This window comes from Macrobrachium nipponense, chromosome 36 (genome assembly GCF_015104395.2).
Source record: "Macrobrachium nipponense isolate FS-2020 chromosome 36, ASM1510439v2, whole genome shotgun sequence".
NCBI lineage: Eukaryota > Metazoa > Arthropoda > Malacostraca > Decapoda > Palaemonidae > Macrobrachium > Macrobrachium nipponense.
Genome location: NC_087220.1, coordinates 38,070,662 through 38,087,268, shown reverse-complemented (window position 1 = coordinate 38,087,268; position 16,607 = coordinate 38,070,662). Strand labels below are relative to the sequence as shown.

General features: G+C 43.4%; 1 protein-coding gene across 3 annotated transcripts in view; it reads right to left on the bottom strand.

Annotated features, from left to right (window-relative positions):
* The window catches only part of LOC135203568 (coatomer subunit beta'-like), a 160,104-nt gene that overhangs the window by 126,970 nt on the left and 16,527 nt on the right, over nucleotides 1-16,607 (bottom strand). For all 3 annotated transcript variants that reach the window (XM_064233317.1, XM_064233319.1, XM_064233318.1), the window contains exon 2: nucleotides 14,599-14,757. In XM_064233317.1, coding sequence (XP_064089387.1) covers nucleotides 14,599-14,757 — 159 coding nt within the window. The remainder of the gene's footprint in view (nucleotides 1-14,598; nucleotides 14,758-16,607) is intronic.

The following is a 16,607-nucleotide window of genomic DNA, read 5'->3' as shown; positions in this document are numbered from 1 at the left end:
CTTCTCTTATCGTACCAAAAAGGGGGAAAAGCATACACATCGAGGTCTGCCCAGTCCAGAAGCATCGTATCTGTTCTTCACGCTAGTGGGTCTGGAACCAGGGAACAGAAAATCAGAAGACGATTGTTCCTTGAGGTGGCGAAGAGATTTACCGCTGTTTCCCCCATAATCTCCGCAGATCTTGGCAAACTCTCATTCAGAATCCATTCTGTCGAAAGGACCTGATTTGCGGCTTAGCTAATCTGCCAAGGCGTTCATTCTTCCTTAAACGAACCTCGGAAAACGCGTGATCTTGTGCTTGTTCGCCAAGAAAAGGTGGTCTTCCACCACTCTGTTAAGAGAGAAAGAGTGCGTCCCTCCTTGTTTTTGGACATATGATAACAACGTGGCGTTGTCTGCGTAAATCGCTACCTTTCTTCCAGCAATTAGAGGGGCAAATGTCTGTAAACTCAGAAGAATCGCCTTCAACTCCTTCACATTTATGTGTAAGGTCTTCTCTCGTTCCGTCCAAAAACCTGAGATTCTCCTGTCCAATGTGTCTGAGAAGAACTCTAGGTCAGGGTTCATTGTGAATAGGGAAAGTCCCTCCTGAAGTCTCTCCATTGAAAGCCACCAACGAAGATCTGACTTGATCTCTTTCGTCAAAGGAAAAGCGAACGAGTCTGGTTGCGTCTTCTGATTCCAATTTGCTTTCAGGAAGAATTGGAAAGACCTCATGTAGAGACGGCCTAAGGTTATGACTCTCTCCACTGATGCAAGAGTTCCGAGGAGACTCGCCCAGTCTAGCGCTGAGCAAGACAGGAGAACTAGAAATTGTTGTACTGTTGTTAAAAGCGACTATCCTCTTCGGGGAGAGAAAATCCTGAAAAGCTAGAGTCCAGAACCATCACTAAACATGGAATCTTCTGAGTTGGAGACAATTAGGATTTCTTGAGATTTATTTTGATTTCCAATTGTTGAGTCAGATTCAACGTCTTCTCTAAGTCCTTCACACACTGACGACTCTACTTGGATCTCACGAGCCATCTTCCCAGGAGTGAGAATACGGGGAAATACTTGGGGAGCAGTCATTAGTCCAAAGCAGAAGGTCCTGAATTGAAAAACTCTCCCTTTGAAGACGAACCTCAGAAATCTCTTCAAATCTTGATGAATGGGGACATGAAAATATGAGTCCTTCATGTCGAGAGAGACATCCAGTCGCCCGGTTGGAGGGCAGACTTCACTGACTAACTGATTTTCATTAAAAAATTCATCTTCTGAATGTAGAGATTCAAGGTGCTTACATCTAGTACCTGGGGAGTTCTTGTCTATCACCTCTTCTATGGCCTGCTTACCGATAAGCGCTTTTACTTCCTTGGCCAATGCCAAAGCTCTCCCTGATCTCTCTGAGTATGCTGTCAGACAGATAGGCACATTGGACAGCGGAGGATCTTGAACAAAAGGGATTGCATATCCTTCTCGAAGTACTTGGACTACCCGCGGCTCTGCTCCTCTCCGACCCCATTCCCCCCAGAAGTAGTGGAGTCTCGCTCTTACATGTGTGTGAAGGACCTCCCGATTACTTAAAGCGGGGGCTTCTTGATGGACTTAGCTGGTGCTCATAAGTTAGTCCTCAGTCTATTCTATATTCTAGTTTTATCCACTCAAAACGGGTGCTTCTGGAGAGAAGATTTAGCTACTGTAGTGAGAGAATCCTTCGGACATCTCGCTGAGTCAAAAGGTTATTAGTAGAGTTCTTCTCCAGATCCAACAATAACCTGCTGAATAAACTCTTCTGGGAACAGGTGGGACTTACTAATGGGAGAAAACATCCACGCTGACTTCTGATTTGTTGTTACTCCTCAGGACACAAAAGAGCACCACAACTCCCTCTTTTAAAGTATTCCCATTGTAAACAGGATGGCTAGTTTCCCCAATCAGTCTCTCACAGCTTTGTCCGTGCAGGACAAAACATTAAGCCAGTCCATAGTAAATTCCTCTAACAGAGACTGACACTCTTCTATTTTCCTGGCTAATGCTGAGATAGTCCAATCTAAAAACTAAACACTTCAATCACATTGAACAAGTCTCAAACCAGGTGATCAAAATTGGGGGTGGAAAACATCACTTTCGCAGCCCCAAAAGCCGATCTTCTGTTCGCTGTCCACTAAAACCAAGAAGTCCCCTTGGGAGGAGGCAGAGATTCCCATGGAAGGAACTTCTCCAGTCGCATAAAACTGGTCAGTCTTGTTCTGCAGTTTAGAAGGAGGATAGGCAAATGAAGCTTTATAACCAACTCCCGCTTCTTTGCTAACAACTCATTCGACTCCTTAAACACTTTCTTGGCAGACTAAGAAAGGACTAACTTCGGCAATCCTGAAGATAATACCTTCCTATTCATATCCATCGCAAATATAGGTGGCAACAAAGGCGATGCCAGTTCAAAGAAGTCCGGATACGTAGCGAGCAAAAACCTCAAAAGACTAGAGTAAGCCAAAGACGATTTTGACTCCTGCTCCTGTTCTTCTTCCTCAAATAGAACTGATGACAAACCTTCTTCCTCTCCTTTAGGGGCTGTCACTTTCTTCAAGAAGCCTATAAGCTCTTGGAGTTGATCTCTGAAAGGACCAAACGGGGACTCATCTCCCAAAGTGCTAGTCTTCGGAGTCTCTCACATGGATGTCGAAGCAGTGGCGGTCAAACAGATCTTCTTAGAAGCCAAGCGGCTAGCAGGCGAAGAGCTACTGGCTGCAGGAGGCGAACGAGTCGAAACTCCTTTAGACGAGCTACGATGAGAGTCGACCGCACGAGAACGTGAGTGCCGATCAAATCATGTCAGCGCTCGAGAGCAACCGTCGCCAGTCAGAACCATACTCTCCGGAGATGACTGACGAGACTCCCGAAAAGCCCGTGCAAGCGCAAAACTGCAGGATGCCTGAGGACTCCACCCCTCCTTCGACTTCTTCACTGGCAGAGTCCTACAGTCCGCAAACGAGGTATGCCTCTTTAAAGGTGGCGACACCAAAGCAATCCACAATCGTCGCCTCCTTTCGGGCGACGACACACATGATTCGGAGGAAAACTACACCTCACTAACATCAACACCCTTCCAATGGCGTTTTGTCGACACCTGTGAGTTGACAGGCTTGACTGAGTTGGCGACTGCCAGTGGGTAAACCACCCGTCTCCATTTGACCCCCAGTATGTCTTCTCCCAGGTGCGGGACAGTGACCTTTGTCTATGAGATATGGGGGACGGACAGACGCTCGATTTTTCCACAAGAGCGTGAAAAGACAAATCCAAATCCATCACAGATTTGGCCAAAATTTCAAACTTCTTGTCCATTTTGGACTCTAAAGCTGGCAATAATGTTAGGATCGGAAGTATGGGTTACCTGGACTGGAGTTAGTGGCAATGAAGTAGGAGGACTAACAATAGGAGATGTTGGAGAATTAGAGGGGAAGAAAGAGAAGACTTCTCCTCTAAAGGAAAAGGAGTTGTATCAACACTAGTCTTACTCCCGGCTCTAAGAGCTGCTTTTCTCTTCCTATCTTTCTCCATCTTCTCTAAATGAGACAAAATTCTTCTACCCTTGCTCATCTAAGTCCTGACACTCAATGCAAGTTAAGTCTTTGCTACATATTTGTCCCGTACACTTTACGCACTTAGAGTGCAGATCATAACAGAGATTAGCCATTGTAGTTTTGCAGCCATCCCTGCAAAGCCTAACTGAAGACAACCTAGAGTCCAACATTCTAAAGCTAAACTCTATTTAGCTAAATAAAAGCTAAAGCAGCAGCTAAACCAGAAAATACCACCACCATATTTTATTTCACCAAATACGATACAAAAACCACAAGATGACAATGAAAAATTGACTGCAAAAAACCACCAATGTTACTTCATAGCCGGCAGAAAACGCATTGATAATAGTTAGCTCAGCAGTACCGGGTATTCCCGAAAGTGGGCAGGACCTGTATCACCTACACTAAAGATGGCAGCACTGCTGCCACCAGATAATTTAAATTTTCGACTGCCAGGTAAGAATGCTTACAGCTTTGTAATTGTTTGGTAAGTCACTTTAGTGAAAAAAAATTTTCATCATTGTGCAGTGGTACCTCGTTTGTCTTAAGTTTCTTATGTTGAAATTTCCATTTTTCAAACAAAATTTTCTAGAACATTTTGTATCGTTTGTCAAACAAATGCTTGTACTTTGAACTGACTGATTATCTAGTTTATACTTGTATTCAACGGCCTACTGGGTTTTACTGGTTAAACTGTATTAAAATTTTTGTTCATTAACAATACGTATATGTATAGTTTAATGATAACCACATTCAACAAAATAAATAAAAGTATAAAAGCATTTAATATAAAATTTAACTTTCTTAGCATAAAAGCTGTATAAAATTGTATGTAACCGCAGTGACGTCACACCCAGCTGATTTGAGACTTGAATGAGGGAGAGCTGATACATTGAGGAGAGGAGAAGAGAGTTAAAATATGACTGTATGCATGTAAAAGCACTAACAATTCACATAAAAATGTTATTGTCATGATACAATAAAGTTTTATGCATACTTACCTGGCAGATATATACTTAGCTATGGACGACGGAGTCTATAGCTAAGTATATATCTGACAGGTAAGTTGAATGCATAAAAAAGGAATTTCCCAATAAATTTAACATTATAAGTATGAAAACAATGAAATGCAATACAGAAGAAGAAGTCTTAATTGAGCCAGTCTTCTGTGAGCCAGTCTAGTTGAACAATATTAACAAAATAGCAAATGAAAGAACAAAGCTCTTCACAATAAAATTTAGCATAAACAATTAACAAAATCATTCGTCATTGCGGTGATACGCAGTTTACTTGAGGTAGAGGGAGGGGGCGTTTATATTTTTGAGGAATAACGAATGAATGATTTAAAGTTACCGTGCGTTGTGGTATTGAGGAGAGAAGAGTCAAATCTTTACTATAATATGTACGTAAAAGCAGTATCAATTCACATAAAAAATAAAATATTTCACAATAAATTTAACATAATGATAAAACATGAAAATCAAATGCAATACAGTATAAAGAAAAAAAAATGCTTGCTTGAGTCAGTGTTCGATGCGGTGAGTGTGACGATAATGAGAGGAGAGGAGAGGAGAGGGAAGAAGGGCTCTGCTTCCCACTGACTTATCAGCTGGGCTGGGATGATTATTCGCCCATTTCTTTCACTTACACTTGATCTTCCCAAATCACTTTTATTTTTGTTAAGGTAAAATACCTATCCAGTGACAATTGCTTTTAACAATTTTTTACTACAGTAAAAGTAACTAAGCTCTGTAATAAACAAACTGGCGCCACTTTCAGCTTCTGCATGCCTTCAATTGTTTGTTTAAATGGGTTCATTGTGAAAAGTTGTTTTCTCTCTCTATCCTTTTCTTGCATTCTTGACTTATTACTTGTTTGCAAAATCCTCATGTTTGTTTTAAAAATCTGCCGTTTGCCAACAGTAAGTTGATGTACTGTGGCATAATTAATCTCTTTCATGCACTTAAGATTCAAGTGTAAACTTACCGATTACACTCTCTCTCTCTCTCTCTCTCTCTCTCTCTCTCTCTCTCTCTCTCTCTCTCTCTCTCTCTCTCTCTCTCTCTCTGACACACAATTGGACACACACTATCGATTCATTTGATTATCCTTGTACCTAATATGTGAATAAAATTAATTTTGTTATAATCCTTTGCATACTGCAACCAATTCGGTTTCCTCAAAGGGTTCCCGTCTCTCCTCCCTCCAACCCCCGTTGGCTGGGTGCCATTTTCACTAAACAGTTCGTAAATCGTACACAAAAATGATATTGTCATGTTACAATAAAGTTTTATACATACTTACCTGACAGATATATACGATTAATGGCCCACCCAGCCTCCCCGCAGGAGACAGGTGGAAGAGAAGAATTCTGATTAGAAAACGGGAATGGTTCCTAGTCCTGCCACCCAGGGCAGGGCGGTAGATCACCTGACCTACCGGTAGCGTGTGCCGCGAAATTTGAAATTCTGTCGGAGACGACGGAGTCTATAGCTAAGTATATATCTGTCAGGTAAGTATGTATAAAACTTTATTGTAACATGACAATATCATTTTTATACATTCAACTTCCCTGCCAGATATATACTTAGCTGATTAGCACCCATTGGTGGTGGGTAAGAGACAGCTAACTACTGAAATAGACAGGTAAACAACATATGTTGTAGGTATTAATAAACCTTGGTTCCTACCTTATTAGGCTGAAGACTTCGCGGCTACTGCCTTGGAGTCTGCTTAGCCTCAAGAGCCTCAGCGAGATATTGATCTATGGCTAAGAGTTCTTGTGGGTCTGCCAATGGGGTCTTATCCACTTACTCGGCAGAGCCTAAAGGCCTTTGTCATTGGGTGCTATTCCACTAACATGACAATACACCTTGTTCAAGGAGCACAACACCGATCCCGATCACCTGATCCTAACATCCATGTTAGTTCTAAGATTGCAAGGAGTTATCCCCGAACTCCTTACAAACAACCAAAACTCGAAACATAATTACACTTTCATTTTTACAAAATATACAAAAAAAATTTTTGTACTCCCCTACTAGCCATACATACCCTTGATCCCCTACCAGCAATGACACTGTGCTCCCGTGCGACATCAGTGAGCTTGCTAATAGAAAACCAAGCACATATCTGACAAGTGGGTTTATGTACGATAAAAACACAATATTTAAGGATCAGTCTTTGCTCCAAGACCCAGTACTGTATCTGCTGATACAAATGGACCTAGAGAGAAGCACTTCTCATAGGTCACTCTCACATCCTTCAGATAATGAGATGCAAACACTGAATTGCACCTCCAATACGTAGTCTCAATGATATTTTTAAGAGACATATTCTTTTGGAACGCCAAGGATGTTGCTATACTGCTCTCACCTCATGGGTCTTGACCTTTAGAAGACCGAAGGATTCCTCCAAGCAGTTCTTGTGAGCGTCCGTAATTACGCTTCTCACAAAGAAAGCTAAGGCGTTCTTGGACATGAGTCTTTTCGGGTTCTTCACCGCACACCAAAGACCTTGTTGACAAGCTCCCATCTGTCTCTTCCTCTCGAAATAAAATTTAAGAGCTCTCACTGGACAGAGAGACCTCTCTATCTCTCTGCCTACGAGGTTAGATAGACCTTTTACTTCAAAGCTTCTGGGCCAAGGTTTTGACGGGTTTTCGTTCTTCGCCAGATGGCAGCATCTCCTTTGAACCCCACTGTGGAATCTAGAGCGTGCAATTCGCTCGTCCTCTTGGCTGTAGCGAGAGACAACAGGAATAAGCATTTCCTAGTGACGTCGCGGAAGGAAGCCAGATGTAAAGGCTCGAATTTATCCGATGAAAGGAATTTCAGAACCACGTACAGATTCCAACTAGGTGTTCTAGGAGTTGCTGCTTTTGAAGTTTCAAAGGATCTAATTAGATCGTGTAGATCTTTGTTGTCTGCAATATCTAGCCCTCGATTTCTAAATACTGAAGACAGCATGCTTCTGTATCCCTTTATTGTTGAGACAGATAGGTGTGATTCCTCTCTCAGAAAGAGGAGGAAATCGGCAATATTCACTATAGAGGTACTGGAGGAGGACAGCTTCTGACTCTTACACCACCTCCTAAAGACTTCCCACTTCGATTGGTATACTCTTCTCGTCGAAGCTCTGCGGGCTCTAGCGATAGAGCCCGCAGCCTTGCGAGAAAAGCCCCTCGCTCTGACAAGTCTTTCGATAGTCGAAAGGCAGTCAGAGCGAGACCTGGGAGGTTGTGATGAAACCTCTCGAAGTGGGGTTGTCTGAGTAGATCTGGTCTGTTTGGAAGAGATCTGGGGAAGTCCACTATCCACTCCAGTACCTCCATGAACCATTCCTGGGCTGGCCAAAATGGGGCTATTAGTGTCAACTTCGTGTTCTTTGACGCTACGAACTTCCTGAGCACTTCCCCAGGATCTTGAACGGGGAAAGGCGTATGCGTCCACACCCGACCAATCCAGGAGAAACGCGTCTATTGCGAAGGCTCTCGGATCTTCCACTAGAGAGCAAAAGACCTCTATTCTTTTGGAGAGGAACGTCGCAAACAGGTCTATGTGAGGTCTCCCCCACAGGGACCAAAGACTTCGACACACTTCTTCGTGTAGAGTCCATTCTGTGGGAAGGACCTGATTCCTCCTGCTCAGTCTGTCCGCTCTCACATTCTTTATCCCTTGAACAAATCTTGTGAGGAGAGTTATGCCTCTTTCTTCTGTCCAGGTTAACAGGTGTCTTGTTAACTGAAAGAGGGAGAAAGAGTGCGTGCCTCCTTGCTTGCGTATGTAAGCCAGAGCCGTGGTGTTGTCCGAGTTTATCTGTATCACCCCGCCTCTGACTATCTCTTCGAAGAACTTTAAGGCTAGGTGTATGGCCACTAGTTCCTTGCAATTGATGTGCCAGGACACCTGTTCCTTTGTCCAGGTGCCTGACACCTCCCTTGCTCCTAGCGTCGCTCCCCATCCCGACTCCGAAGCGTCGGAATATAACACTTGGTCTGGGTTCTGCAGGGCAAGCGATACGCCTTCGTTCTTTTGAAGAGGAAGGATCCACCACTTCAAATGATCTTTTACCTCTTGTGGAAGCGGGAAGATGTCCGAGAGTTGTCCCGTCTTCCAACTCCACACCCCTTTCAGGAAAAACTGAAGAGGGCGAAGGTGAAGCCTCCCCAGAGAGAAGAACTTTTCTAGTGAGGACAGGGTCCCTAAAAGGCTCAGATAATCCCTCGCTGAACTGTTCTTTCTCTCTAAGAAGCTCGAGATTTTCGACAAACCTCGAGTGATTCTTTCTCGCGAAGGAAATACTCGAAAACCCCGAGAATCCATCTGAATCCCCAGATAGACCAAGCTCTGGCTGGGGATCAGCTGCGACTTCTCGAGGTTCACGAGTAATCCCAGCGATTCTATCATGTTCCTTGTTACTGATAAGTCCTCCAAGCACTGAATCTCCGACTTGGCCCTGATCAGCCAGTCGTCCAAGTAGAGGGAGATGTTTATTCCCTCTAGGTGAAGCCATCTTGCCACATTCGCCATCAGGTTGGTGAATACTTGCGGAGCTGTAGACAGACCGAAGCACAGAGCCCTGAATTGAAAAATCTTGTCTCCTATTACAAATCGAAAGATATTTCTTTGACAAATGGTGAATGGGAAACGTGGAAATACGCATCTTGCAAGTCCAGAGAGACCATCCAATCTCCTGACGAAGAGCCGACATTACTGAAGCGGACGTTTCCATGCGAAACTTCTTTTTCTGAACAAAGCGATTCAGAGCGCTTACGTCCAGAACTGGTCTCCACCCCCCCCGATGCCTTTGGTACTAGAAAAAGGCGATTGTAAAATCCCGGGGAGTGTGGATCCTGCACAAGTTTGATGGCCTCCTTTTCCCACATTTGTTCCACCATTTGAAGGAGTGTCTTTCTCATTACAGGGTCTCTGTACCTCGCTGACAGTTCCCGAGGCGTAGATGTTAGGGGAGGGCTGTCCTCGAAGGGGATTACATATCCTTTCTTTAGGACCGACACTGACCAGGGTCGGCTCCCCTTTTTGCCCATACTCCTGCAAAGTTCAGAAGTCTGGCGCCCACTGGTGCTTGAAGGAGCAACAAGTCATTTGTTTTTCTTGAAAGGCCTAAAGGAAGACCTTCCTCTCTTGTCAGAGCTCTTCTTTCTGGCAGGGGGACGAGCCGCTGCACCTCCACGAAAGGGCTGCTGAGGAGGACGAGAGTCCTTCTTAATCGCCGACACTACAGGCGTCCTTTCTTGGACGTTTGTGTTAGTAGGTCCTGTGTCGCCTTCTCAGTTAGCGAGCGAGTATATCCTTCACTAACTGAGAAGGAAACAGATGATCCGACAGAGGCGCGAACAAATAAAGCAGTCCTCTGGCTCGGAGAAACCCCTTTTGATAATAGGGATCCATATACTGATCTCTTCTTCAGGAGACCAGCACCAAAAAGAGAAGCCACTTCTCCCGAACAGTCCTGTACTGCCTTGTCCATGCAAGACAGGACGCTATGGAGAATCTCTGGGTTTTTAAGAAACTCCGGATCTTTAGATTTGTTGGCCAGAACTCCGAGTGACCAATCCAGAAAGTTGAACACCTCTAAAGTGACAAAAAGTCCCTTTAGAAAGTGGTTCAACTCCGAAGTGCTCCACGTCGATCTGACCGATCCTAAGGAGTGACGTCTAGAGGCCTCCACTAAATTGGAAAAGTCCGCATCTGCCGAGGCAGGCAGAGAAAGACCCATAGTCTCTCCTGTCCCATACCAAATACCTCTCTTTCCATGTAGTTTGGAAGGAGGCATGCAGAATACCGTCTTTCCCAACTCTTTCTTCTTGTCCATCCAAGAATCTAAAGAATGGAGTGCCTTCTTCATAGATATTGCAGGCTTCATTTTCAGAAAGGCCGAAGATTTTGCCGTAGCCGAGCTCGAAAAGAGAGAACGAGGAGGAGGAGGAGCCGCCGGACTAAGAGAGTCTCCAAACTCTTGTAGCAGTAATGAGGCTAAGACCTTATAACTCGAGAGTCCCTCATTTGCAGGAGGTTCGTCATCAGACAAATCATCTAAACCTCGATCAGACGAAGGAGAAAGCTCACGTTTGGAGGGAGAGTCCTTCCAAGACCTCCTACGATCTGAAGGAGAGGAGCTCCTATTTGGAGAAGAGTCATAAATTCCAGGAAACGAGTCTCCGACTCCTGCCTCCTGGCTCTTGACTCTTGCCTCCTGACCTCTGCCTCCTACTCTTCCTTCCGACTCCTGCCTCCTGCCTCCTGGCTCCTGACTCCTGCCTCCTGACTCCTGGCTCGATCCTGGCTCCGGACTCCGGCTCCGGACTCCTGGCTCCGCCTCTTGGCTCCTGACTCCTGGCTCTTGCTCCTGATCCTGCCTCTTGCTCCTACTCCTGCCTCTTGACTCCTGCCTCTTGACTCCTGCCTCTTGACATCCTGCTTGCTCCTGGCCTTTCCTGCCTCCTGCCTGGATGACTCCACACTCCTGGCTCTTGACTCCTGCCTCCTGTTGACTCCTCACTCTGGCTCTTGGCTCCTGCCTCCTGGGTGACGTCCTCACTCCTGGCCGGTGCCAGACGTCTGATAGGTTCATCCAGGTTCGTACAGGAAACCTCACCTCGAGTAGGAGGATTGATCCTGGCGGCAGATACCTCCATACGTCTGGAGGATCTTTTGATCGGAAGGGAAGAGTCTTTCCTTCTAGGAGGCTCCTTTGACAGAACTCCTACAAAAGACTAAATCTGCTCTTGCATAGCCATCATGAACCTCTTCGTAACCTCCTCTTTATCCTCTTCGGGAGGAGGGGAAGGAGGAGGGGAGGAGTCCATAGCCTCCACCTCTGCCTCCTTCTCACTCTGGTTGAAAGAATGGCTCTTCTTGCCTTCTTCACTCCCGAAGGAGACTCCTCAGGGAAGTTTCTGGGCGCGAATCAATCGTCGGAGCCTTCCAACCCTCCTCTTGAGTGGTCGAGATCGATCTGAACCCTCCAATCACGTCTCGGAGATGAAGATCCCGACGACGAAAAACACTCACGCAGGACGCTTTTACAATACTGTAGCGATCCTTGGCAGTCTGGGGTGTCACAGAAACCGCCGAAGGGACACCTGATCGGTGGGGATTCTCCACAACCTCCTTTCGGTTTTCGACATTCCTTCTCCTCTGGGCATGTGAGCTTGGAAGAGGTCTAGACCTAGGAGCGTTGCCGAGCCAACCAGATGCCCCCTCCACTACAACTGGGGACACTCATATCACTGTCCACTGAAAATCACTAGCCTTACCTTGTATGGCAGCCATTTTGTTTTCCATCAACTTGAAGGCTGCTTTTAGATCCGCAAGTTCTTTCGCTGAATCTACAGGTTCTGCAATAGGAGAAGGGGCTGCAATGGAAGGAGAAGTAGCAATACTTACCCTTGGGGAAGATCCCAAGCTAGGAATTAGTTCAGATCTCGAACTACTTAAACTTCTATAAGAAGCCTTCCTCACTCTTTCTCTCTCTAACTTTTTCAAATAATTAGTTAGATTCTTCCATTCGTTCTCACTCAAATTCTCACATTCCTTGCAAGTATTAGTAAAAGAACATTCATACTCCCTGCAACCCTTGCATACAGTGTGAGGGTCTACCGAAGCTTTCGGCAACCTCACCTTACAGCCTACATTCACACAACGTCTCACAACCATTCCAGAGTCAGACATTTTTAAAGAAAAATCCAAAATCAAGTCCACAAAAGCGTATGCCAATCCAACAATCCAGATACGTCACCAAAAGTCGGTCAAGAAGATCAATTGCCGGTGAAAAAAGAAAAACCAATCGAGAGGAACCAACAACAATGTTGATGGCCCGGGCGACAGAAGAATTCTGATTAGAAAACGGGAATGGTTCCTAGTCCTGCCACCCAGGGCAGGGCGGTAGATCACCTGACCTACCAGTAGCGTGTGCCGCGAAATTTGAAATTCTGTCGGAGACGACGGAGTCTATAGCTAAGTATATATCTGGCAGGGAAGTTGAATGTATAAAAATTTTACTTTATATTATGTTTTATTACTTTACACTCTTAATTTAACTTTTGAACACATTAATTAAAGAAAAAAATGTGAAAAGGGGGACTTTTTGGGTAGGCTGAAACAAATTATCCTGATTCCCTTCATTTCTTATGGGGATATTTGTTTCATATTTCAAAAAAATCATACTTCGAACAGCCTTCTGGAACGGATCAAGTTCAAAGTATGAGGTGCTACTGTATTTGTATGTAACAAACCTGACATTCCGCTTGGAGGTACATATGTGTCTCTTCGTTCTAAACTACCCAAGTATTATAAATATGCTCTATACAATAATACAAAGAAATGTGTCTGAATGATAAGGGATACTTAAAGAGTAACAGTTGTAGGCTGGTACATAATTTTGCGACATGACTTTTAATTATTAGGGTGTTCTGACATGATAGTTTGAAGTATATTTTTGTTTGAACTGTTGAGTTTGGCAATGAACTATTAAAATAGGCAGTTATAGGCATTTTAGGGGTGTATCTTGTCTACTTAAGAGTAAAAGTAATAGGAGAGTACTGTAATTTAAGGTAACTTTGGGAGTTTTGGGATGATGGTTTGTTTGTTTGTATGGTGTTTTTACATTGCATGGAACCAGTGGTTATTCAGCAACGGGACCAATGGCTTTACGTGACTTCCGAACCACGTTGAGAGTGAACTTCTATCACCAGAAATACACATCTCTCACTCCTCAATGGAATGGCCGAGAATCAAACTCGCGACCACCGAGGTGGGGATGCCAACACCATACCAACCATGCCACTGAGGTGCTGGATGATGGTTTGGTATGTATTTTTGTTTGAAATATTAATTGTTTTGTGTGATAATTCAAGGTATATTAAAGGGGTACAAGGTATTTGGCAGTTATAAGCATTTTTAGAGGGGATTTTTGCATTCCCATGGATTTTGTATTTCCATGGTAGGTTCTGGAACCTATTCCCACGTAAACATGAGGAGCACTGTACTGTAATACTAATGTGATAAGAACAAATAAGAATACTTTTTATTCTGCACTGTAGGTAGCCATTAGAATGATGAAAATTCTGGAACTTTGTTCCCATTATGGTAACATCACTAACCTCATGTGTTCAACTACATTATATACAACTTCTAACAACAGCAATACCTTGGAGAATACTTATCTTACTTAAAATTGAGCATAGTAAGAGTAGCATTTCAGTGAACTCAACCTATATGCTCCGTGATTATAGAATTATATTCATCACTGTTATAGGTCTTTGTAGTAACAAATACTACTGTACTTAAGCAACTCATTAACTACAAAATTAAAGGTAATGATGCAGCAACTTTTTTGTTACACCCAAATCAGGTGAAACTGTACAAACCTGGCTTCATAAATTCATTTTAAATGGCCTGTAAAGAACTTTATTTTCATATCAAAGAACTAAACTAAGTGTTATGTGAATCCAGTATTCACCACCTTCTTTAGATATCACCTAATTTACTCATTTTTACAAGGCATGAAGCATTAGATACATATATTAATTAATAAATTTAACTATTTGCTTCGAGTTGCTGAAAATGGTGACATAAAATAACAAATGCACACAGCATACTTCTATAACAAACTGCTAACTTTTAATAGAGACTAGGATGGTTGAAAATTAAATAACCACCTAAACTTTGTATCACTTAAAGACACAAGAAGGCATCATCCAAAACCAGTGTCAATTTGACTTACTGACATATATACCATTTTTGACAATTTTCACCTCATTTTGTTTTTTCAATAAAGTACCTGTATCAATGAATTACAATGATTCTTATTTAAAATGGCACACAATGGGTATCATAGCATGAATAGAAACTTCAAAGACATTAACAAAGTGAACACTGCTTATCATAGCTCTGCCTTTGGGAGAGAGAGGACTTTAAAAGGCTTAGTACTGAAAAGGGCTATGTTGGAGAAATAATCCTAAAACAACCAAAATACTTATGCTACTTGAAAAAATTTCACCAAAACTTACCTCAAAGCTTTTAACGAGTTGTTGACTCTCAATATTCCAGACATGAACATTGCCATTATAAAGGGAGGCCAGCATCCATGGTTCTGTAGGATGCAAGTCCACTGATTTTACACGGTCAGACCTCGCGGTCAACTTACGCTTCACATCTAAGCGTAACGGCTGTTGTAAGAAGACAAAAAAAATTAGTATAAAAATCAATAAAAAATGTTAAAAACACAAAAATGAAATTTTCATTATTAAAATGAAGTTTTATTGTATACTTACCGAACAATTATAGAGCCGTGATTTCCACGAGCGGCAGGATACTAAATTCAAATTTAGCGTGTCGGCGTCGCCAACACTGGTGGTGATGACGTCATCTCCCTCCACTCGCGGGAGAACCAGGTACAACTGCCCAGGTGAATCCAATTCTTTCTGCCCGTCCGTCCACCTAAGGGGAGGAGGGTGGGTATAATCATAATTGTTCGGTAAGTATACAATAAAACTTCATTTTAATAATGAAAATTTCATTTTTATTGTAGTGTCTTACCGAACAATTATAGAGCTGATTACACATTTATGGGAAGGTGGGATTCAGTGGACCACTAGTATTTTTAAATGGTTACATTTATTGCAATACCAGTAAACACTCAAGGTGTCTGTTGTACCTTACCTTGTAAGAGAGCTACAGCAGACTGTTACTGCCTCTGGTCGGTGCTCTTCTTACTATTGTAGAGGAATTGGAATTTGACCAAAGTTAGCCTCTACAGGAGTGGAATCCTTCCGTAGTTCAAGCGAGTCAAGGCTGACTGACGGAGGATAGTAACAACAAAGATTGCCCTTGCCCTGGGCTAAGACCAGAAATTCAATCATACAAAACATTTGTCACCAACACCAGATTTAAAAACATATATACCCAACCATTGTAAAATCTGACCTAACAGACTGGTGAGTATCCCAGGTACTCAGTACCCCCAGCTTCCCTTGAACTCGACAACCTATTCAAGGTGAAAGTTAGCATAGAGGTGACGACCCCTGTGCCGTTTCTCCCAACACCATGCCAGAAACCGCCACCGGACCTAACGTTTTACAATTCTCGAAAACCGTTTCTATCTCTTTGAGATAATGACTCGCAAAAACCGAATTCGATCTCCAGAACGTGCTCTGAAGAATCGAAGCTAAAGATAAATTCTTTCTGAATGCTAAAGAAGTTGCCACTGCTCTAACCTCGTGAGCTTTAACTCTCAGAACGGAAAGATTGTCGTTCTCGGACTGCGAGTGAGCTTCCCTGATAAGCTCTCTAATAAAGAACGATATAGCATTCTTAGAAAGAGGACGAGAGGGATTTTGAACCGAGGTCCAGAGCTTAGAAGATTGTCCTCTAATACCCTTAGTGGCAAACAGATACTGCTTAATAGCCCTGACTAGACATAAGAGCCTTTCTTCCTCCTCATGTCCAACCAAATCAGATAAGTTCCTTACCACAAAACTCCTCGGCCAAGGATTAGAAGGATTCTCATTTTTGGCTAGAAAGGTCAAAGAAACCGAAAATACAGCATTGCCTTGAGAGAAACCGACTCTTTTGTCTATAGCGTGCAATTCGCTGACACGCTTAGCAGAAGCTAGTGCAATAAGAAAGAGTGCCTTCTTAGTCAAGTTCCTAAGTGAAGCCGACTTCAAAGGCTCAAACGGTGGCCCCATGAGGAACTTAAGCACCACATCTAAGTTCCAAGCCACTGTATCTTGCGGGAGCTTAGTGGTTTCGAAAGACCTAATGAGGTCCGACAGATCTGAATTGGAGGAAATATCCAAACCTCGATGTCGAAAAACCGAAGAGAGCATGGCTCTATATCTCTGATCGTCGAAGGAGCTTAGTTTCTTAGAGGTTCCTAAGAAATAGAAGAAAATCTGCTATTTCTGTTAAAGAGGTCGCAGAAAAAGTAGAGACTTTAGCACTTCTACACCACTCTCTGAAGATTCCTTTCTCCACTTCCCTTGATAGAGTTTGTTAGAAGACTCTCTCCTACAAC